This window comes from Phocoena sinus, chromosome 16 (genome assembly GCF_008692025.1).
Source record: "Phocoena sinus isolate mPhoSin1 chromosome 16, mPhoSin1.pri, whole genome shotgun sequence".
In the NCBI taxonomy this organism is placed as follows: Eukaryota; Metazoa; Chordata; class Mammalia; order Artiodactyla; family Phocoenidae; genus Phocoena; species Phocoena sinus.
In genome coordinates, this window is record NC_045778.1 from 4,921,933 (window position 1) to 4,947,044 (window position 25,112).

The 25,112-nt window shown below is 43.8% G+C and overlaps 1 protein-coding gene across 1 annotated transcript in view; it reads right to left on the reverse strand.

Annotated features, from left to right (window-relative positions):
* PCNX2 (pecanex 2) overlaps positions 1-25,112 on the reverse strand; it is a 279,402-nt gene that overhangs the window by 192,433 nt on the left and 61,857 nt on the right. Inside the window, exons 11-15 of the mRNA XM_032608446.1 lie at positions 18,585-18,738; positions 18,466-18,498; positions 9,559-9,730; positions 4,034-4,144; positions 2,694-2,785 (exon numbers count right to left, since the gene is read on the reverse strand). Of these exons, the coding sequence (XP_032464337.1) occupies positions 2,694-2,785; positions 4,034-4,144; positions 9,559-9,730; positions 18,466-18,498; positions 18,585-18,738 (562 nt within the window). The remainder of the gene's footprint in view (positions 1-2,693; positions 2,786-4,033; positions 4,145-9,558; positions 9,731-18,465; positions 18,499-18,584; positions 18,739-25,112) is intronic.

Sequence of the window (25,112 nt, forward strand, 5' to 3'; positions counted from 1 at the left end):
CCACAGAAATGCTACTCAGCAATAAAAATAAAAAAAAACTACTGACACATTGTTGGATCTCAGAAGCATTGCACTAATTGAAAGAAGTACTTCAAAAGCTACATATTGCGTAATTCCATTTATGTGAAGTTCTAGAAAAAGCGAACTACAATGACAGAGAGCAGATCAGTGGCTGCAGGAACCTGCACCTGGGGAGGGGGATGAAGAAAAATTTGGTGGTGGTAGAATTGTTCTACATCATGACTATGATGGTGACACATTCATCAAAACTCATCTAATTGTACATTTAAAACTAGTGCATTTTATTGTATAAAGTTGATTTTGTAAAGTTATAAACATAAAAATCATATGAGTTGTGGTCAAAGGTTGACATAGGGAGAAGAGACTGACCACAAAGGGGTACAATAGGACCTTTGAGTTGGTAATATTCTATAACTTGATTGTGGCATTGGTTCCATGACTCTATACATGTATCAAAACTTACCAAATTATATATATTAAAAACTTGAATTTTGCAGCATACAAAGTATATATCTCAATGAACCAGACTTTCAAACAATTAATAAAAAAATAAATATATAAACAAAAAGAGACTGGAACACAACAGAGCAAATTATAAAAGGGTCCTGTAAGGGAAAAGTTTGTGCCCCCGAATTTTATAGGCAGTCATGTGCCCTTTAACAAAGGGCAGTGGAAAGAGGTTTTCAGAAAACACCTAAGGAGTTTTCCTGAATGAAATCCCTGGGGTCTTGTGACAGAATAAAGGAATGTAGTTCAAAAGAAAGAACCCAGGAACACTGCTTAATTATATAACTGTTGTTCTACATGACAGTATAAATGTGGTAACAAACAGAGCCACCACAAGCATGTACATTACCATTGTGTACTAGAAAAAAGATCCTTCCCCTCTCTTTTTTTTTTAATGTAAAAAAAGAATAGCCACATGAAAAGGATGGAAGGAGTGAGGGAGGGAATTATGCCATTGATTACCCCAGAGAAATTCAAATGTGATACATCAGAAGATAATGTTATTGAATTCCTCTCTTCCACAAAGGGGAATAAACAATTATCTTTCTGCCATTGACACTGATGAGTTTAATATGATTTTAAGCTAACCTTTTAAAAAGTTAATTAATAAATGTCATATAATATATATTTAAAACCCTTTGGAACATATATTATTTACTGTTTTACATTTAATTTTTATTTTATCAAAGAGGTACTTGTGGTGTAACACATTAAAGGCAGGGTGTCCATAAAGTCAAGAAATATGTATACTATAAATTAATTACTTTTTTACTGATTGAAGATGCCCCTTAACACGTTATATGTGCTATTGATTTCAGACTTCATAGCCCTTCTGCAGTTCTACATGCCTAGATGAACAGCAGTGGTCCCCTGCCCACACCATCCATCTCCTTGCTCCAACTCCTGCTTCCCAAAGGCAGGGACTTTCACCTGTTTCATCGTCTATTTACTTCCATACTTCCAGATAACATGCTTGTTTTGTTATTTCTTGATTTTTTTTCAACTTCAGATATTATTTGCTGACTTTCTAATGTGGAAGACAAGATTAAGACCTCCCCAAGACTTGTGATGATGGACGACTTTGTTTTTTGCTTCTTGTGTTCTTTGGTTTCCTATTATGCACATGTTAACTTTTAAGAAATAAATGTTATTTTAAAAACCTTAAAAAAAAAAAAGACCTCCCCAAGAGGAAGGACAGGAATAAAGACACAGATGTAGAGAATGGACTTGAGGACATGGGGAGGGGGAAGGGTAAGCTGGGACGAAGTGAGAGAGAGGCATGGACATATATACACTACCAAATGTAAAACAGATAGCTAGTGGGAAGCAGCCGCATAGCACAGGAGATCAGCTGGTGCTTTGTGACCACCTAGAGGGGTGGGATAGGGAGGGTGGCAGGGAGACGCAAGAGGGAGGGGATATGGGGCTATACGTATACATATGGCTGATTCACTTTGTTATACAGCATAAACTAACACAACATTGTAAAGCAATTATACTCCAATAAAGATGTTAAAAAAAAAAAAGACCTCCCCAAGAGGGGCACACGCATGCACACACACACACACACACACACACACACACACACACTCACCTCCCCCATTCTGCCATTACAGTTATAACTCTTATTTAGATCGCCATAGATACAAAATATTCACAGCTGAGCTACGCATGTACCATTTGCTTTTCTGATACCTCTTGCTGTTTTCCTAAAGTTAAAGCTTACCTTGTTTTTTCATCATCGTAGGTTTCCCTTGCTGCCAGCCTGGGTTTTAACTTTCTCCATCTGGATAAATCTATGGTCCATCTGTTTCCTGGATTCTAAAATTTTTTACTGTCATAGCCATTCCCGTTCTCTGTCCATAAAGCTTGATGCAACTGTATCCCTTTACCATGTTAAGCAGAAGCCCCGCCCAGTGTCAGTAACTGACCAAGCCAGGCAGACACCTGGAGAGGGCAGGGGGTCAGACCAGGTGGGCTTTGTGCTCCGTGGCAAATTGGGTATCTTAATGCATCTTCTAAACCACCGAGGCTTCATCCGCCAGGCCCTGTTATTGCGAATGTGCCCAGATCCCATTTCTCTTGAAATTGGAAGAGACATTTGTTTACTTAAAATACCGTGAATTCAGTGGATGTGAGAAGAAGGCCCTGGGCCTCATACCTACCTTCACGGCGCTGAAGCAGAACACGTGCAGCACAGCTGCGGCGGAAGCACTCCGGGCCACGCTGTAAACGGCCGACAGCATCCCCGAAACAGCTGGAACACAAACGTCAAGAGTTCCCTTCTAGACTGGCAAGTCTCACGGTCAGTAAATGTTGTAAGATATGAAGTTTGTACGTAAATCAACTATACTCCAGTAAAAATTAAAAAAAAAAAAAAGAAGAAATGAAGTTTGTAGCTTTCAAATGCAAAATGCCTGTGAAAGGGGCAAAAAAATCAATCTACGGGGCAGTCAAAAAGCCCTGAGCGACTCTTAGTACAAGAAAGACACTGACCGTTACCTAACAACTCAGGAGGACCACAGATAGAAAGAACTTTTGATAGCATTCTTGGAAGGCTGTGTGAACCAGGCAGTGCGGAGGTGGGGAGACCTTGTCGCTTACAGTTGGAAGCTGCTGGCCCCGGAAATCTCAGGGATGGCCATTTCAACAGAAGAAAGGAGAGAGATGGAGCTGGAGACGGGGATGGAGATGGGGATGGAGATAGAGATGGGGATGGAGACGGAGATGGGGATGGAGCTGGAGACAGAGATAAGGACAGAGGGAGATGGATGATAGACAGATAAATAGATAGATAAAAAGAACAAGAAAGCACTCCTGTGTGTGTGAGTGTGTGTCTGTGTGTGTACAAGGAGGTGGCAGCAGTAATTAATTGCCCTCTATGGTCTTGTGCTTTATGTACAGATTTCATGGAATCCTTACAGCAACACTATGAGATCAGCACGTTAGTCTCCATTTAGAGAAGAGTAAACTTTAAAGGTAAGCAATCTGATTAAAGTCTCCAAGTAAGCATTAGATGAAGCTTCATCCACCTTGGTTGGAATCTAAAGTACACACCAAATGAAAGGACACAGGTCGCCTGTCTGTACAGGCCCGCACACCACACACACTCACAATGTCTCACGCACACGCTCCCAGACTAACTCAGACGTGTACATGCTCAAATACACACACAGCGCACACACTCACCTCCACTCACCCACATTCACACACAGTCACACATACGGCTTTTCCAAAGAACACTTAGAAGAGCCTTAAACCTAGTGCAAAGCTCATGGAATTCTACGCTTCCCTGTTTTCCGCTTGTGTCAAGCTGGGTGGACCACTTTCAATTTGGATGAAGGAATCTAGAAGGGCCCACCATCAACCTGACGGACCAGAGCTGAAGTCCTACAAAGGCTCAGGACAACCTAACTGTCCAGACCTCATTTCACGCCTGAGGCTACTTAGCCCTTATCTGAACTTCAGACTTTTTTACAGGACGAACAGAATGAACAAGACTTACCAGAACCTCCAAAAAACAGCATGTCAATTTGCTCCAAAAGATAGATGCAGAAAGTGTTGATCTGCGGGAAGAGCCCAAGGAGGGAGATTGCAGGGAAGCAATATAGAAATACTGGAAGTGAACAGACAAAATTGATGGTAAGCGTGCGGGAAAGGTGGCCGAGGTTCCCGCTGCAGTCCCACCTCCCTCCCCCCCCTTTCAGCCCAGCCCACCCCACCCAGGTCCTGGAGGCGATACGGCCTCCTCTCCCCTACCCACTGGAGCAGGTTGGAGGTTGAGCCGCACAGGCCCGTGGAAATAATAAAGGCGCTGCTTTTGAGGAAGAGGCAGGCCTGGGACTGAGCAGACACATGGGGATGGTGGGCGGAGAGTAGATCCGCCTTCAGCTCGCAATGACAGACTTGGACTTAGGGGAAATGAGATGGGAAAAGAGGACCAGGAAATTACATGATCATGCAAAACCCAAGCACAGTTGTTAGAGGGTCTCTTCCTGCAAGGCTCCTTGCTCTGTGCTTCTATCACCTCCAGGGCTTGAGTTGCTGTGTGTGTTCTGTTCTAAATACCCGGTGGAGACTCAGGTTTCAGTCAGAACCTCAGACCCACAGAGCAGCAAGGGAGAGTGGTGATGAACTAAGAAATCTCACAGCCATGACGGTGCGACACTGAAGGGCCTGCTTCTCAGGTGGCGCACGTCACCTGGGAGGTGAAAGGGACCCTGCCTGACGAGAGGAAAACTGGCAGCTTCCCAAACCGTAACAATGCAATTGGATGAAACATCCATACGTTATAATCCAGTGTTTCACAGAGATCATTTGTTCAGGGAAATAACGCATCGTCGAGCTGCATTTTACAGCAATTTCCCCATCATTCTCTTTCTCGATCCTATTTGAGCTGGGTTTCAGAGAAACACAGAAACTCCCATTAGTGGTGCCACAGTACATCTGTCTACCTTTCTGTCTCAGTTTATTGGGTGGAAAGTCAATGAAGTTTGATACTGGTAAACCCTAATAAAACTAAGGAAAGTTGATTTGAAATCTAAGACACCTAAACATGGAACTATGTCCAAACCCCATGTATAAACTGCAGTGAAAAGGGCAGGTAGGGAGGATGGGGACCGCGTTTCAGCTATTTCTGAAAAACTGGAAACGCAAACTTTCCACAGTGGAATTGCAGGGATGAGAGTATTTATGTGTGCCATTCTCTGGCTAATCGTGGGTTAACCCCACTACAGTAAAATGGGGCAAACCCAACTACAACAATACCAAGAAACTGTTCCAACAATGTGTGGAAATAAAATTTTATGTAATGAACATGGCTATGATAAACGGGCCTTTGTTTGGGATTGGAGCCATATTTTGACACACATGGTGATTTTGTTGTAATGTTGTCTGTGGCAAGATTTTAACTATATGGTGAAAACCCAAAGCATCTGTGAGTAATACGTTTCTCAATCAAAGCCGGCAATAACAAGGGGGGGTCGGGGGAAGGAATGGGAGTTTGGGATTAGCAGATGCAAACTATTACATATAGGACGGATAAACAACAAGGTCCTACTGTAGAGCACAGGGAACTGTACTCAATATCCCGTGATAAACCATCATGGAAAAGAACAGAAAAAGAATATACTGATATATATATGTTTAACTGAGTCACTCTGCTGTACAGAAGAAATTAACATTGGAAATCAACTGTACTTCAATAAAGCTAAAAAAAAAACCAAAGTCAGCAACAAGACACAAATACGGATCTGCTAGTCATAACTATATGACAATTTCTTTTTTCAGTTTTTTTTTTTTTTTTTTTTTTTTTTGCTGTACGCAGGCCTCTCACTGTTGTGGCCTCTCCCGTTGCGGAGCACAGGCTCCGGACGCGCAGGCTCAGCGGCCATGGCTCACGGGCCCAGCCGCTCCGAGGCATGTGGGATCTTCCCAGACCGGGGCATGAACCCGTGTCCCCTGCATCAGCAGGCGGACTCTCAACCACTGCGCCACCAGGGAAGCCCCTTTTTTCAGTTTTTATAGGAAAGGAAAGATATAAGAAATAAACAGACACTTAATAGCAGGACATACCGTTTTGAGCATGAACATTTTAATTCACATGATTTTAAGCAAACTGACTAGTTCTCTTCTTAAGTTTGGGACTCAAAACCCAGCAATGAAGATTAGATGGTACGCTGCATTCGTCACGGGCATTAGTCCACATTCTCAAGTGTTGTGTGCAATGAAAACTACCAAAAACGAAGAACTACAGAGAGAAGTATGGGCGTGAAATAATGGAATAATGGTAGACAAATACCAGCAAAACGTGGGTAAAGAAGTATTCTCTATAAGAAATACATTAGGCTATAAAACCCAAACTAATAAAGTGCAAAGCACTGGAACACGATGAATGATGCTGGGGGAAAATAAAATGGTACGAGCCACGAGGAAGTCCTAACTGAAGATCCTCTGGCTGTGCCTGCGGAGCAGGAGCTAGACGACACAGTGCAGGACGGACAGCTGTTGACGGGGAGCCCAGGGTCTAGGTCTCCCGCAGGATGAAGTACAGAGGAAACCTCTCGTCTTTAGAGTCAGAGCTGCGCAGGTGGAATCAGAAGAAGGCGGAGGCCACGTGAATGTCAGGGTGCAGCGCACGTGAATGAAGAAGCATCAGGAGGACGGCTAGAAAACTCCGCTTGAAGTTGCCGAAATGATTTTGTCCTTTTTCCCATAAGTAAAAAATCAAAAAGTCCCTGTGGTTGTTGGCAACTTTCCCTGTGAACAAAGACTTTTTTTCTAAGCATACTGCTGAGAGGGTCTGTAATTTTCTCTCACATCTTCCCTACTCCTCATGTTTCCTAATAATTACCATAAGTGCAGAAACTTCTGGTACAGTTCCACTTCTTTCCAAGCACAATGCATAATAAAAACATTGGAACTTGCTTCTTTCTTCCGTTATGTGAAGAGTAATATTCATTACTGTAACTGCAGGTTGGGGCTTGGGGGAGGTAAGCAGAATTAAAATAACACGGAAGTAAAACCAAGACTCTGAACTTGGTATGACTGTATGCGTTGTGTGTCTCCTACATGCCATATCTCTGTATTCGCACACTGCTGACACGGATTCCTGGGGCCAAGAGACAAGTCTTTACACAAGACATGGAAATGTGAGTCTCGGAGGGCAGATGACGGTGGATCCATCTCAGTCGCTGGTTACAAAACCTCCACCATCTCCAAGGGTTACGTCCTTGAAGCTGCATTAGTGTAGGTAAGGGATTATGGTCCTAAAGACTAAAATAAAACATCAAACTCTCACATCTGAAAAAGGACCCATCACATCTGATAAAGAGCCCATACAGGGCATGGAACCCTTCTACAAGTGATGGCTGTCTCATCTTGCCTGAGCTCTTCCCACGTCAGGGAACTTCTCCCATCACTAGGCAACCCACGGCCCTATTGGACAGCTCTACACCAAACCACAACACCAGTCTTCCAGTGAGCCGAAATCCACCCACCAGCCACTGGGACTTAGTTACTACAGCTACACCAACAGAGAACAACAGAGAACAAAATCCCTCCCACTTTGGCCTGGCAGCCTTTGAACCACCTACAGCCATCACATGTGCCTCTAGGACTCAAGCATTTCTCCTCTAGGCTGGACGCCCCCATTCCCTCGCCCCATGTGCAGACCCAGTGTAGCCCATGAGGCCACATTCCTCAGGGCACACTCTAGCTTTGCTACCGCTCCACTTGAAATACGGTTCTAAGAACTGAAGACCTCTCGGCTTTCTCATCCAAAGGATGATTACAAAGCCAGTCTCGCTCATAGGTTTTTGCTGAAGTTACCCAAATGGAAAATAATAAAAATTTCAGCCCAGAGGTCAGCAAAGGACATGAGCACTGACTAAGAAGGCCCTTCACTTTCCTCCTGGAGGAAAAAAAAAATTTTTTTTTCCCTTATAATGAAAGAGAAGTGATATTCTGAACATATATGAAAGATCATAAAAGGAAAATAAATTATGTAAGAATATCACCCTGAGTGTTTCTATTTCCTTAATTCACCCCTCAGCCTACAAAAGCAACTAGTCCCACCACTGACCTTGTCTTTCTTCTTGTGCCAATTTTATCCCCCAGATTCCTTGTCTCTTGTCACTGTGCTTTCTCCTCCTTGTATTGTTCTGTTATCTGATGTTCTCTTCTTGGATTACATAGGACAAAGGGCTCCTCCATCCTTCCCGCCTGCTCAGTGGCCACTGGACTCATCTCCTACCCTTGGTTCGCATTCAACCCCTTCCTCCCTGGGAGCAGAATAAGGCAGCAGACACCAGATCTCCCTGTCTCCCTTGCCCCTCCGCTTCCTCTCTCCACTGTGGTACGTTGGCGGTCTGAGCAGAAACCGAGAGTGGTGGTGGGGAACAGAGATTATCACCCATAAGGCACAACTCCAGCCGCTATTCCACATGCCCCAGCACCAGCCAGAGGAGAACCACTTCCTCCGCGAGACAGGTACAAGAGCATCTTCAGACACGTGATGGTAGACAACCTCACACGTACTCAGTTCCTGTTTCTCTCTTGTGCTGGTCCTAATGATGGCTTTGACAACCTCCTCTTGAGGAAAATTTCTGGCTGGCAAGTAGCAGATCTAGGGGGTGGTGTCTTTGGTAACTGTCCTTTATCAACTCATCCAGTCAATGGGATCAGATAATCACAAGTCAGCAGGTGTGGAAACCTCTGGATGTCATCACAAGAATTCTCAGAGCTTTGTCAGTCAAGTCTTCGGAGCTGCGGGCCCACAGTGGGGCAGCCTCTTCGCATAATAAAGATGATGATAGCTAATACCTGGTTAAAGGCACGTTTCTATGTGTTTAAATATACCAACTCATCTAAAATCTGCAACAATCTCCGTGGTGTGTACTATTTTCGTCCCCGTAATCACAGTTGAATTTTGCTCAAGGTCACACAACTAGTAAAGAAGCAGAGATGGAATTCAAACAGCCAGCCATCTGGCTCCGAAGTTGGGGCTCTACACCATTGTATTATGAAGGTCACTTGTGTACATGGAGCGTTTTACATCAAACACCGCCTAGACCTTAAGGCAAGTAAAGTGCACCAATGGAAGGCTGGGTGACGGCACATCCAGGACTCCATCTGGACTGAGAACCATGTCCACTCACACGTTACCAGAGCATCTGTGCCGTGCAGATGGGGCTGTGGCTGCCACCCTAATGGCAAAATCGCCTCCACCCTGGGGAGCCCCACTGACGCCACACGTCAGGCACCTCAGCCACCAGTCTTCAGATATTGCGATGCTGCGGCTCCCTGCTCATGGATATCAACTTCCTTTAGAATAAGTTCCTTGTTGGATGCTTGGGGCTCTGCCTCCCAGGCCGTCTTCTGAAAGTGTGCAAGCCAAGAGAAAAAATGCACATCTCCTGATCCAATAATAAAGTAAGAAAATTTATCCAACGAGGGATTCAAAAAATAACGGGGAGGAATACCCTCCCACCTCTATATTCTTCCCCACAACCCCCAAATGAACTCACTCACCTATTAAGAAGTCCCTAGCCGACTGGAGAGACCCTGGAGAGAAGAGCTTCAGGCCATACACAATGTAAGTGGGAGGGTACCTGGCTTTGGCCCCAGCATCAAGCAGCAAGATAAGACCACACAGCACACAAAAATAGATTGGTCTGCTATATGTTATGATTTGGTTGTGTCCCTAGAAAACAAACACAATTTCTGAATGGTACCTTTAATTCTGATTAAATAACAAAAGCCTCATAGTCAATCATTTATACCATATTATACAACTTACACCATATAACAATTCACCCCTCCCCCACCATAATTCATACACACAGAACACCACGGGGGAAAAAAAAAATACCCTGATGTTTACTCTGTCAAAGAAGAATATCAAAAAGAATGTTACGTCTCTCAGACTCAGCAAGATTTACCTGAAAACGTAAGTACCAGCCTTGGATAAAATCTAGATCGAATTCAATGCTTCCCCCACAGTGAAACTTCCATTTGTGTTGTTCATTTCAAGTGCCAGACTAATTTAAACCGCTATTTGCTCTGCAGGCTCTAAGTTCAGCTCCATCATTAACAAGAAATAGAATTACAAGTTGTAGGCTTCAATTTCCTTATGTCTTAGAAAACAAGACAATACAGGTGCCAAATTATACCTGCAGAGACTGCACAAAATGTCTCAGTGTAGCACAGTGGAATAATCAAGTTTTAAACATTTGCTATTTATCTGCATTGTCCTCTGAGGAGGACCAAAAACTTAACTGATTTCATCTTAACCTTCAAAATATTCTTAAGAGGCGAGGAGACACATTGTTTTATTCTTCTTCCGGAATGGATAGAAAAATTAAGGAAAAGCTATAACATCAACTTTCCAGGGCAAAAGTCAATGAAGAATTAATTTACATCTCACAAATCAATGCACAGTCCATAAGGTTCAAAAAACCAACAAAAATGAATTAGGGAGAGAATATTATTTGCAATTCATGAACTACTTTGAGTATAAAAAGTCAAGATGAAAGTGATACAAGTTTGATCACCTCACACCAGTCAGACTGGCTATCATCAAAAAATCTACAAACAATAAATGCTGGAGAGAGTGTGGAGAAAAGGGAATCCTCTTGCACTGTTGGTGGGAATGTAAATTGATACAGTCACTATGGAGAACAGTATGGAGGTTCCTTAAAAAACTAAAAATAGAACTACCAAACGACCCAGCAATCCCACTACTGGGCATATATCCTGCAAAAACCATAATTCAAAAAGAGTCATGTGCCACAATGTCCATTGCAGCTCTATTTACAGTAGCCAGGACATGGAAGCAACCTAAGTGTCCATCAAGAGATGAATGGATAAAGAAGATGTGGCACACATACAGAATGGAATATTACTGTGCCCAAAAAAGAAATGAAATTGAGTTATTTGTAGTGAGGTGGATAGACCCAGAGTCTGTCATACAGAGTGAAGTAAGTCAGAAAGAGAAAATCAAATACCGTGTGCTAACACATATATATATATGGAATCTAAAAAAAAAGAAAAAGGGTTCTGAAGAACCCAAGGGCAGGACAGGAATAAAGACACAGATGTAGAGAATGGACTTGAGGACACGGGGAGTGGGAAGGGTAAGCTAGGATGAAGAGAGAGGCATGGACATATATACACTACCAAGTGTAAAACAGATAGCTAGTGGGAAGCGGCCGCATAGCACAGGGAGATCAGCTCGTTGCTTTGTGACCACCTAGAGGGGTGGGATAGGGAGGGTGGGATGGAGACGCAAGAGGGAGGAGATACGGGGATATATGTATACGTATAGCTGATTCACTTTGTTATAAAGCAGAAACTAACACACCATTGTAAAGCAATTATACTCTAATAAAGACGTTAGGGCTTCCCTGGTGGCGCAGTGGTTGAGAGTCCGCCTGCCGATGCAGGGGACACGGGTTCGTGCCCCGGTCCGGGAAGATCCCACATGCCGCGGAGCGGCTGGGCCCGCGAGCCATGGCTGCTGAGCCTGCGCGTCCGGAGCCTGTGCTCCACAATGGGAGAGGCAACAACAGTGAGAGGCCCGCGTACCGCAAAAAAAAAAAAAAAAAAAAAAAAGATGTTAAAAATATAAAATAAAAAGACTAGGAAATAAGTCAAAAAAAAGAAAGTGATACAAGTTTGGATATGAATTTTTAAAGTTACTGACTTGAACATATTTAGAAATGCAATTTAAATTGCCACTGCTTCTATAATAGAAATAGTCTTATTCTGAGACCATCTTTTAATAGGAAGGAAAACACAGGCTGCCCATGGGGGCTGGCTATGTTTGGCCCTGAGTCCAGACTCAGTCTTAAAGGAATATTTTGTACTCTTATGAAATTTCCTTTTGAATCCAACTAGGTCATAGATTAATGGGTAAGGGGCTACTTCCTCTGCATTTAAAAAAAAATGGAAACTAAAGCATAAGTGAAATCTTAATGCATTTCTTATCAAGTGAATAGCAAAGTAAATTGCTTGGTATAGACAGCCACTTAGTATACAAATACACAAGCATATGAGATCTTTCCTCAAACTGATACCATTTCAGAAATATAATTAAGTAGCTACTTCCCACTTGCCCTCGTTCTTTCTGTTACCAAAAGGTTAAAAATAACTTTTTCCAGGAATTGAAAGTCTGTGGCTTTGAACAAATTTAAGATATCATCTTGGATCGTCCAAGTCAAACTTTATTTATTGGGCATGGGAATGCTTCCTTTTTATTTGTAATTTCTGAGATAAACCTTAAGGCTCCCTTAGAAACAGGCTGCCCTCACCGTCATGCTACCTTTGGGGTCCCCAAACCATTCTAAGCATATCGCTAATACATGGCATGTGAGTCACTTTTATTTGTCTTGATTCCTAAGAACACCCACTAACAAAATTTCCCTCTTCTCCAGTTCCTTCTTTCACATAGGATTCAATCATAAAACCTCCCAAGGATTCTTTTTTTTTTTTCAATAGAAAAATTCCACTCGCTCCTCCAGGTGAAGTCTGATCACAATCTTTTCAAACTTGTCCAAGTGTTTCCCACCTGTTTTTTCACCTTCAAATGCCCTGGGGAAGCACTGCTGATTTCTGCTCTGGGGCATCTTGCAGGCTGTTTTACAAAAGCTGGTCTACACATGCATTTGGGTCTCCCATTAACCCCACCTACATATACAATTTCACAGGCGGTGCTCTGGTCGCAGGGCAAGGAAAGGGTAAGGTGAGAGAATCTATCCAAACCTACAGGTCCCCCCCACCCGGAGAGCAGTGGTGCTTGTGGCTAGGGGACCAGGCCATTCTAATTGTCCTCTTACCAAGACAGTGGGCTACTCAGATGCTTCAAACTTGCTGCTGATAGATAAGTAGATAGATGGATGGATGGATGGATAGATAGATAGATTGATAGACAGATGATAGATAGGTAGATAGGTAGATAGATATAGATGGATAGATAGGGAGACAGAGCGATAAAAGGGTTTTGTTCTAAGGAAGATGGGGTGTCTGAACCCAGGGGCACTGAACCGAGGTCGTCAGCAACCAGGACATGCCAGCCCCATCCCATCTCTGCCGTTACCCGTGCCAGCTCCAGGCTTCGTGCAGATCCGAACTCTCTGCTTCTCAGCCCAGAGGGCAGACAAGAGCTGCCTCACACCTGCTGAGTCTGCACAAGTTCCTGTCTGGCCGCACTCAGAGGTCAGCTGGTTTTGACAAGCTGATGTAAGACAGCAAAGGCTAACATTTATCCTGCTTTCCTGTGCCTCAGGCACTCTTCTACCTACTTTAAATATTCCACTCGAAGAAGTCCTACCATTACTCTCATTTTGCCAAGAGTAAACCGAGGCACAAAGAGGAAGAAATGTGTCCCAGGCTTTGCAGTGCAGCCGAGGCAGGACTTGGATACTACCCACTGGCTACTACCCACTGGCTCGCCAAACTGACCCAGATGGTGATTGCATTTGCCACTGGATCCTTCTAGGCCCAACACTCAACCTCACTCGGATCAAGTTCATTCGCAATCCTCATTCTTTAGACACATGACGTGAATGTTACTCGTGTGAAGTAAAGAGAGAGTGGGGGAGGAAATCGTTCGTAATAGCTTCTCCTGGAAGGTGGAAGAGGGCTCCTACCAGGAGAGGGTGTGGAAAAGTAACTGCCAGCTGCTCTGTCCAGCCCCTCTGAGACACTATGTCTACCTGCGTGGAACTCTTCACTCTAATAAGGATTTGCTGTTTGCTTTAGCAATTCACCTGTTTATATTTAGAGTCACATTTTTTTTTTTAGAGTCACATTTTTTTAATTGAAGTATAGTTGATTTACAATATTGTGTTAGTTTCAGATATACAGCATAGTGATTTGTTTTGGTTTTTTTTATGCAGATTATATTCCATTATAGGTTATTGCAAGATATTCAATATAGTTCCCTGGGCTATACAGTAAATCTTTGTGGCTTATCTATTGTATGTACAGTAGTTTGTATCTGTTAATCCCATACTCCTAATTTATCCTTCCCCCTCTCTCCCTTTTGGTAACCGTAAGTTTGCTTTCTGTCTGTGAGTCTGTTTCCGATTTTTCTATAGATTCATTTGTATTATTTTTTACATTCCGCACATAAGTGATATCATACAGTATTTGTCTTTCTCTGTCTGACTTATTTCACTAAGCATAATATTCTCTAGGCCCATCCAAGTTGCTGCAAATGGCAATACTTCATTCTTTCTTTTTTTGCTGAGTATTATTCCATTGTTTATATACACCACCTCTTCTTTATCTAATCATCTGTTGATGGGTACTTGGGCTGCTTCCATGTCTTGGCTATTATAATAGTACCGCTATGAACACTGGGGTGCGTGTATCTTTTCTAATTAAAGTTTTCATTTTTTCTGGATGTATACCGAAAATTTTTAACTATACGCTTCAGTTCCCCTTGTGTGTGGAGCAAAAGAAGGAGATCTGGGGATGGGCGCCCACTGCCCTAAGGAAGCTGAACCCCAGTAAAACCCTAGCCAGCAAGTATTCTATGACCCACACTTGGTGGCATATATATACAGTGGAATATTACTCAACCATAGAAAAGAATGAAATAATGCCATTTGCAGCAACACGGATGGACTTAAGAGATTATCATACGAAGTGAAGTGAGTCAGACAAACATTGTATATTACTTATACCTGGAATCTTAAAAAATGATACAGATGAACTTATTTACAAAACAGAAACAGACTTACAGACAGAAAATCAAATGTATGGTTACCAAAGAGGAAAGGTGGGGAAGGGATAAATTAGGAGTTTGGGATTAACGGATACATACCACTCTATATAAAACAGATAACCAACAAGGACCTACTGTACAGCACAAGGAACTATACTTAATATCTTGTAATAACCTATAATGGGAAAGAATCCGAAAAAGAATAGATATGTATATGTATAACCAAATAACTTTGCTGCACACCAGAAACTAACCCAATGCTGTAAACCAACTATACTTCAATTTCTAAAACTTTTCAGTGAAATTTAAAAAAAACCGTTTCTCCGATAAACAGCACCTTAACCAGGTGTTCAAGGCCAACATCAAAAGTGGTTCAGTCATGTTGATTGTACATAACCTCTAAATGACGTAAGGAAAATGGCACTTTACTTCTGTGGTTTTCCTCCCCCATAACCCAGTTAAATCATCAGATGAGCCCCAGCTAAATCCCAACTGAGGGACAGTCTACAAAATCCCTGACCAATGCTCCTCAAAGCTGTCCAGTTATCAAAAACCAAGGAAAATCTGAGGAACTGTCACAGCCAGGAGGAGCCTTAGGAGAGAGAACGACTAAATGTCAGGCAATGTCCTAGATGGAATCCTAAAAAAAAAAAAAAAAAGGATATTACATAAAAACGAAGGAAATCTGAGTGAAATATGGACTTCAGTTAATAATAATGTATCCACATTGCTTCTGTGGTTGTGACAACTGTAACATACTGATGGAAGAGGTTAATAATTGGGGATCTAGGGGTGGGCTTTGTGGAAACTGTACACTCAGTCCTCTGGATCCGCAGAGCAGAAGGAGAAAGGAAAGAAACCTTTACAGAGGACTGAATATTCCAGGTCCTGCACTGGGCACATTACATAAATTATCCAACTCACTCATGACCAAATCCAGCTGAGGCTGTTATTATTATCCCCACTTTATTCACACAAAAATTACCAGCATTTGTCAAGTGCTCCTGCGGTGCCAGATTCTAGGCTGAGCCCTGGATGTACATTATCTTGTTTAATCCCCTTACAATCCTATTTTATTATTTCCTCTTTTACAGAGGAAAAACCTGAGATTCAGAGAGGTCACTTGACCAAGATGCCGTAGTTTGTACGTGGCGAGGCTGGATTCGAATCCCGAAACCCGCACGCTTCCAGTTACCCCGGTGTTTCTCGGGTGTGATCTGAGATCACCTCCGCCATCAGCACGGGGTGGGGGAGTGTTAAAATGCAGGTTCCCAAGTGCTGCCCCAGCCGTCCTAACTCAGAATCCCTGCAGGTGCTGGGAAAGGCCCCGACACTGCCTCTGTGCCAGTGATCCTACTGGATTTTGCTTTCTGGGTTATCATTAGTGGATACTGTTGGTTAGACCAGTGTATAAATCTGTGTAAGCCAAGGAAGCGCCTCACTGCCTGTGACTAAGGAAGCGCCTCACTGCCTCTGATCCTCAGATTCCTTCCAGGAGCTACCCCCCATTCTCATTTTTGTAAGCTCTCCTAGACCTCTTTTCTCTTCCCATCAGACACGTTTCTCTCAGGCCCAGGGTCGATGGTGCCATAACTATTAGCAGGCCAGCGTTAATCTGCAACCCTATCTGAAGCTCACAGAATGTTATGAGAAAAAACAATTTTTTTTTTCATTGTGCTATCTTCAGGTTTCAACAACTTGCTCAAAATTTGCCACCTCTGTGCTCCTGGAAGGAAACAAAGGAGAAGGTCAGTCAGTCACTCCAAGAACTGACTGCATTAACGGCCCTCCCTGGGAACGAGCAAAGCAACGCAGTTTTGAAACGCGCTGGTTCATCTGACAGCCCCTGATGAATGAACCTTAGCCAGGGCTGGTGGCAGGCTTGAGCACCATCTCTCTACCAGACTGGGTTCATTCTCTTGACCATCTCCTTTCTGAGGTTTTCTCATCTCTAAACAGTAAATCAGCCTCTAAACGCCTACATGGCTCAGCCACACGGCAAGAGGAACTATTTTATAGCTACCATATTTTCTTGCCTCATCAGAACAGTTAGAGAAATGCCAGCTCAAATCTGGGACTCATTCTACTCAGAGATCTGTGTAAGCAAATTAAGTACTGCCATAAACTTAGTTTGAAGTCTGACTGTGGCTTCTGTTGACAGCAAGAGAAGTCGTTTCTTCCTATCTCACTACGACATGCTTGCTCAGATAAAGGAAGGGCAGCTGCATTTAGTCCTCCAGGAACTGGATCAATATAGACAATAGGACTCCAACTTAGAGCAGGACCCAAGGGTCCCGCGAACAGTCATTACAGATCTACAGGGATCATGCGGCTGTACTTGCCATCCTCCTTGCCTAGCATTATTCCTGAAAGTACATGCAGGAAATGAATGTTTAACAGCATACAACACCCCTCCCCCACGTCACCCAGAAAGACAGTGACCCAAGTGCTGTCACTAGGAAGCGGGGCTTATCTATCACAGCAGGAGGACGCCAGTGTCGCATCTAGGGTGGGCTGGGACAGCACACCCCAGGGCTGTACGTCTCTGCGCTCACCACCTAACCCAGATTCCTGACAACAGTCACAACGACACATCCGTGACAGCCTAATTATGCTGCTTCTGCTTATCTTGACATTCAGACTCTGGGATGAAAGAAGATGTATTGTATGTATTAAACCAATTATGGGGAACAGAGGAATTTAACAAGATAGTAATGTATGCCAGGTGAGTGTCCAATTACAAGCTTTTCTTAATTACTATGAGCTAAGCATGAGCTATCACAGATCTAAAAGCAGTCCTAAATCATGGATATGAATTTTTTTAAAGGCACAGTAGCGGGAAGGTCAAGTTTTCTTTCTTTGGAAGTGGTTTTCGGGGACCCACAGGAGCTCGCCATGACAGAGGAAAGAAGGTTTCCCAAGGAGCTGGGACATCCACCAGGCAGTGGTCTCGGTGCACAGGCATGTGGCCAGGGTCCCAGTAGGGAGAGCGCCAGACCTGGAGCCGCAGCACCACAGGGGAAGGTGCAGCCTGGTCAGTGGATGCTACGTGTGCTTCCGAGCTCATGGAAGAACGCCCAGGCACCAAGAGATCAGTGCTGGGGAGCCCGGAGTGTCAGATATAAATGAGCCCCAAATGATGAGGTAAAAGGTAACAATACACTTGAAAATGTGGAAGAGAAAGAGATCAGCTTCAGGTAAAAAGAATAATGATTCATGCTTACATACTGAGGTTTCTACCATCTATTAAGCAATTTTTCTATGCCAGGCACTGTTTTAAGCCCGTTACTTGGATTACTGAATCCCCATAGGCATTTTTATTATCCTTATTTACACACAGGGAAGCTGAGGCATGGAGAGTACACATTTTGTTCAGGGTCCAACAATCAGACACAGAAATAAGAAAACGAACGCAGACAGCCTAAATGCAGAGTCTGGGCTCACCGTCTTTCCTGACATGAGTCCAGTGGGGGCAGAAAAGGCCCTGCACACATTCTTGGTTCCCATCCTGTTCCGTCCCTGCCACCATCCCCACCACGCTCTCCGATCTAGCCTGAACTTGGCCACCATGCATTAATATTTCTATTTATATATTCAATATATATGGATATTGATATGCACGTCGCCTTTTGAATCTATTTTGCCCATTCCCCTATCTTCTACGCAAGCAGAGAGGACAAGCTACTCGCCCGCGGTTGGACACTTACGTGGATTGGCGAGGCGGGGTCAGGCTGAACGCTCTAGAACACAAATGAGAAGTGTCTGTGTCATCATCTCATGATTTCAAGGCTACATTAGTGATGGTAAGAATTAGATGTGCTCTTGCCTTTAACAGGGAGTACTGGCAGCTGGCCATGACGAGGCAGAAGAGAAGCACCCACATGTCTTTGCAAAAGCCTCGGTTCAGCGTCAGAAATCCGAGCAGGGAAACCAGGACAATCAGTAAAATTGCCAACACGTTTTCCTTGACATCTTCAGTTCTGGGCAAAATAAACAAATTAAAAACGGAGGGAACAAAAGGTAAGGCTGTCTGTTTTTAAACAGAGAATACCTGCATGCTTCTAAAAAGACTGGCCACAAGAGAGTACTTTTCCCAAGCACGCCTTTATATTTGGTAACAAGATTTTAAGGTTTCCTTCTTGCTTTCCTTCGTCCTGTGTTTTATATTTTTAAAAATCCATATTTAACTCCCACTTTCTGTTATTGAAGTAAATGAAATATAATCCAATTGGGTGTCCTTGGTCACTCAACTGGGTTTACTGGGAGAAGACCGTTAATTCCTCCATCCACAACAGTGAAATGTGAAGGAGCTTCACTGACTCCACTAAATGGGGGAAGGGGTGCGTGGCAATCCCTTCCAGATACAGTCTCCGTGGCCGGAATTTCCTGCTCAGTTTCAGAAGCCAGGAGAGCTCCAGCCGGAGGGCTGACGTGCAGAGGGTGCGACTGAAAGTATGTCGTGACCACAGCCTCACGGGGTGGTTTCCTCTTGGGGGGGGCTCCACTTGAGAGGTGCAGGGTAGAGAGGTGAGCTCATCAGCTGTGGGCTGTTATCAGTGGATGTGCAAAGGGACAAGAAAGGGAGTTTTAAGATGCTGATGCAAAGGGGCTAAAGCTGGACCATGGGGAGGCAATAAGGGCTGCTAGTGGGAGGAAGTGGATGCATCAAAGTGCAAAAGAGGATGTGGTAACACTGGAGGCAGGTGGAGGGGCCGGGAAGGTTGAACGGAGGCTGGGATGATGACGTCAGGGGTGGAAGGCTTCTGTGGGGGGACGAGATGCAGGATGGAGTTACGGCAAGGAGCAGCTGAAATGAAGTTAAGGGAGGATGGCGTGGACCACAAGGTCGAGAGTTCAGATGAGTCACTCACAAGAATTCTGAGTACATTTCTTACCTCACCAATGTTTGCACATGTACATATTGTTTGGGGGTTGTTGTTTTTTCTGGCCGTGCCGCATGTGGGAATCTTAGGTCCCCAACCAGGGATTGAACCCACGTCCCCTGCAGCAGAAGCAGGGAGTCCTAACCACTGGACCACCAGGAAGTCCCCATATTGGTCTTTCCCATTCAATTATGATTATTTTTAGACAGGGACAATTGGCTACTTCATCCCTGGCATGTTCAGGCACTCCTGAACATTCTATTTTTAATTAATAGACATTATTTTTTTGAGCAGTTTTAGATTTCAAAATAAATTGAGGGGAAAGTACGAAGAGTTCCCACGTAGCCCCTCCCCCCAAACATACCCACCCTCCCCCACCATCAACATCCCCGACTAGGGTGCTACATGTGTTATAACTGAGGAACCGACACGGACAAATCATTATCAACTAAAGCCCATAGTCTACATTATGGTTCATTCTTGGTGGTGGACATTCTGTGGGGTTAGACAATGGTATAATGATATGTATCTGCCATTACAGTATCTTACAGAGTATTTTCACTGCTCTAAAAATCCTCTGCGCTCTGCCTATTCATCCATCCTTCCTCTCTAACCCCTGGTAACCACTCGTCTTTTTACCGTCTCCATAGTTCTGCCCTTTCCAGATTCCGTGGTGGAATCATACAGAATGTAGCCTTCCAGATTCGCTTCTTTCACTTAGTAATACACACTGAAGGTCCCTCCGTGTCTTTTCATGGTTTGATAGCACCTTTCCTTCTATTGCTGAATAATATTGCACTGTATGGACATACCACAGTTTCTTTATCCATTCACCTATCAAAGACATCTTGGTTGCTTCCAAGTTTTGGCAATTATGAATAAAGCAGACTTCCCTGGTGATGCAGTGGTTAGGAATCCACCTGCCAGGGCTTCCCTGGTGGCGCAGTGGTTGAGAGTCTGCCTACCGATGCAGGGGACACGGGTTCGTGCCCCGGTCTGGAAAGATCCCACATGCTGCGGAGCGGCTGGGCCCGTGAGCCATGGCCGCTGAGCCTGCACGTCCGGAGCCTGTGCTCCGCAACCGGAGAGGCCACAACAGTGAGAGGCCCGCGTAACGCAAAAAAAAAAAAAAAAAAAAAAAAGAATCCACCTGCCAATGCAGGGGACACGGGTTTGAGCCCTGGTCCGCGAAGATCCCACATGCCTCAGAGCAACTAAGGTCGTGTGCCACAACTACAGAGCCTGTGCTCTAGAGGCCGAGAGCCACAACTACTGAGCCCGTGTGCCACAACTACTGAAGCCCACGTGCCTAGAGCCAGTGCTCCGCAACAAGAGAAGCCACCGCAATGAGAAGCCCGCGCACCGCGACGAAGAGTAGTCCCCGCCCACTGCAACTAGAGAAAGCCCACGCGCAGCAATGAAGACCCAACACAGCCATAAATAAATAAATAAATATCAAACTTATGAAAAAAATTATGAATAAATTATCTATAAACATTTGTATGCAGGTTTTTGTGTGGACGTAAGGAGCGTGATTGCTAGGTCAAATGGTACTAGTATGTTTAGTTTGGAAGAAAGTGCCAAGCTGTCTTCCAAAGTGGCTGAACCATTTTGCAATCCCACCAGCAGTGAAATGAGAGTCCCTATTGCTCCACACCCTTTGGTGTTATCAGTGTTTTGGATTTGGCCATTCTAACAGGCGTGGAGTGGCATCTCATCATTGTTTTAGTTCATAATTCCCTCATGATATACGATGTGGAGCATTTTTTCACATGTTTATTTGCCATCTGTATATCTTCTTGGGTGAGGTATCTGTTCATATCTTTTGCCCATTTTTTAATCAGACAATCAAGTTGTATAGAATTGAGAAGTATAGAAATGTGAAGAACTCAGATATTAAGATGCTCAGGTTGAATATTTTTAAAAATATCCGGGGGGGGTAATACATATTTGGTGAAAAGGGAAATTTATGTGTTTTTTTTATTTTCTACTATGCACTTTTTATAGAGCTAAATGTATTTGTTAGCTCAGGTCCATAAAATACATTATGTATTCTTTAGTGTGCTCATAACATTTTGATGTGTCTACCTAAAACAATATAAAGACTTAGGAAATAAAACAAAACAAAAATTTCAATTAGAAAAACCAAACCTCTGGGACTTCGCTGGTGGCCCAGTGGTCAAGACTCTGCAATCCCATGCCGGGGGCCCGGGTTCAATCCCTGGTCAGAGAACTAGATCCCGCATGCCTCAACAAAGATCCTGGCGTGGCCAAATAAATTAAAAAAAAAAAAAAAAAAAAAAAGTTCTTTCCTATTTAAAGGGAAAGAATAAAGTTCCTGAAGAGTATTTTTTTCCCAGATTCTCCTCCACCAGGACTCCATTCCTCTGCCCTCAGCCTCTCCACCATCACTCCCCCCCACCCACATTTCCTTGTATATCAATATGAAATATTGGGTTAAGAAGTTTGCTCACTGGACAAGGAGTGTCATGATTAAGGCTTTACTTTAGAAAGATTTATGTTGCAGAGGTTAACAAGATGCACTGAAGGGGAAAGGATAAATAATACTCCCAGAGAGAAGCAAGGAAGGCCTGGGAAAGTGACACAGCTGGAGAACTGGAAAGGACACGTGACTTTCAGACACAATACAGAACGAGGCAGAAAGGACCCTGTGATTGAATGGATTATCTACAGTGAAAGATTGGTTGAAAGAATAAAGACGAGTCCAAGATTTCAATCTGGGGGAAGAGGATCTTAATGGCAGAAATGGGGAAGGGGAGCTGCTTCGCTAAGGGAAGTCGATTCATTTGTTCACGTAATAAAAGGGCTCAGCACTGCTCTGGGTGCTGGGAATACATCAGTGAATGAAAACCATGAAGTTTCCTTTCCAGTGGGCAGTGACATAAAATAAGTAATACACACAAAATGAGTACCTGATATAGTACCTGTAGATGACTAGTGCGATAGAAAAACGAATAGAACAAGGCGAGAGGAGTTACGACTGTCTGGGCAGGGAGCTGATGGAATTTTAAACAGGAAGGTCAGGCTAAGACTCACTGAGAAAAGACACTTAAAAGACCAAAGGGTTGGTCGTGCAGGTATCTATGGTCGAGCGCTCCAGGTGGAGGGAACAGCCAGTGCAAAGGTCTTCAGGCTGGAAGAGGGCTTGGCGTGGTGCAGAATAGGAAGGCCAGCCTTACTCTGTTGTGTTAAGAAGAGTGTACAGGGAGATGCTGGTAGGAATGTGAATTGGTGCAGCCATTATGGAGAACAGTTCCCTATGGAGGTTTCTCAAAAAACTAAAAATAGAGTTACTATACGATCGAGCAAACCCACTCCTGGGCATTTACCCAGACAAAACTCTAATTCAGAAATATACATGCACCGAAATGTTCATTGCAGCACTAGTTACAATAGCCAAGACATGGAAGCAACCTAAATGAACATCGACAGATGAATGGATAAATAAGATGTGGTACATATATGCAATGGAGTACTACTCAGCCATAAAAAAGAATGAAATAATGCCATGTGCAGCAACATGGATGGACCTAGAGATTATCATACTAAGTGAAGTAAGTCAGATAAAGATAAATATCACATGATATCACTTATATGTGGAATCTAAAAAAAATGATACAAATAAACTCACAGACAGAAAAAACAAACTTATGGCTACCAAAGAGGAAGAGGGGAATAAATTGAGTATGAGATTAACAGATACATACTACTACATATAAAATAAACAACAAGGACCTACTGTATAGCACAGGGAACTATATTCAATACCCTGTGATAAACCATAATGGAAAAGAATCTGAAAAAATAGATATATGTATAACTGAGTCACTTTGCAGTATAGCAGAAATTAACACAACAATGTAAATCAACTATACTTCGATAAAATTTTTTAAAAAAAGAACAGCATACAGGGAGAATGGGTTTGAGCAGGAGATGCTCTTGCAGTAACTCAGATGGGAGATGAAAGCAGCTCAGACAAGGGTGGTTACATTGAAGGTGGAAGCAGACACATTTGAAGGAGCAGTAAACATAATTTCCTATGAGAAGTTGAATGTGGGTGTGAAAGGATGACACCAAGATTTTTAACCTGAGAACCTGGAAGGATAGGTCTGTCATCAGCTGAGGTGGGGGAGACTGAAGATGGAGCAGACATCTTGGGATAAGGCAGAGATGAAGAGCTGTTTCGACTCTGAAACATGATCTCCGATCATGAGATGTCAATCCTGTAGTTAGAGACACAGGTCGAGAATTGGGGCAATAGGTCCAAGTTGGAGACAAATATCTGACAGTCACTGGCGGATCGATGGGATTTAAAAGCCATGAGACTAAATGCGATCACTAAAGAAAAGGGGGTAGAAAAACCAAGAGCCGTGCAGCTCCTAAAGACACCAACGGGAAGTGGTTACCTGCAAAGGTGACCAGGAAGGAGTGACCCAACAAGGCAGAAGGAAAACCAAGAGAGGGCTGAGCCCTGGGAGCCCAGACAAGAAAGTAACCAAGATGGAGGGTCTAGTGACCTGAACGACAGGGTCGACAGTGACCTGGACCAGGGCAGGCTCCACGGAGTCCTGGGATCAGAGGAGGCTGAATGCAATGGGTTTATGAGAAAATGGGAGAAGAGAAACTGGAAAAAGCATAGGTAACGCTTCACGGAGCTCTGCTGCAAGGGAGCCTGGACAGCAGCTGGGGGGAAAGTGGTCGAGAGGATGTGTAAGGATGGGAAATACGAGAGCACGTCCTCGCGATGACAGTGATGGTAGTGAGTTTCCCCCTACTTGTCACGTGGCTAGCTCCCTGCCATATTTCATATCTGTGTATCCTCAGATAAGCCTTCTGCAGCCACCTGTCCTGACATCCGTGTCCCTCCTCCCCCAGGTTCCGTGTCTTCCATGGCATCCAGTACCATTTGCTCTCTCAAATTCCATCTCCCCCAGTGGAGTCGGGCTCCCTTAGTGCAGAGACCATGTCTGTTTCATTCACTGCCCTATACGCGGGGTTCCGTATAGAGCCTAGCGTGGAGTAGGTGCTTCAGTTTTTGCTTTATTTTTAAAATGTGTTGAATGAATGAATACATGAATGAAATGATGCTCAGACGGGCAGCTTTTTGTTTTAGATGCCAACCTGATAAACTAATCAAATGAAAAGGAAACCTAGGTGTTTTGCAAGACGGGGTAATGGCAGAAGAGAAAAGAAGAGAAAATGAGAAAAGAAAACAAAGACAAGTCTGAAAATATCTGAACAGAATGGATGGCAAACTGAAGGCAAACAGAAGAGGCTGCAATCACAGAAACCCGTGACGCTACTACGATCAGAGGATACGGAGACCCATTCAAGGAAGATCAGCCTGAATTCCAGAGGAAAGCTGAGAAACATTGAGCAGAAGGCCTTAACCTGTGGGAGTCCAGAGCAGTGACTAGTCCGATTTCAGTGCCTGTTTATTCACCAATTTC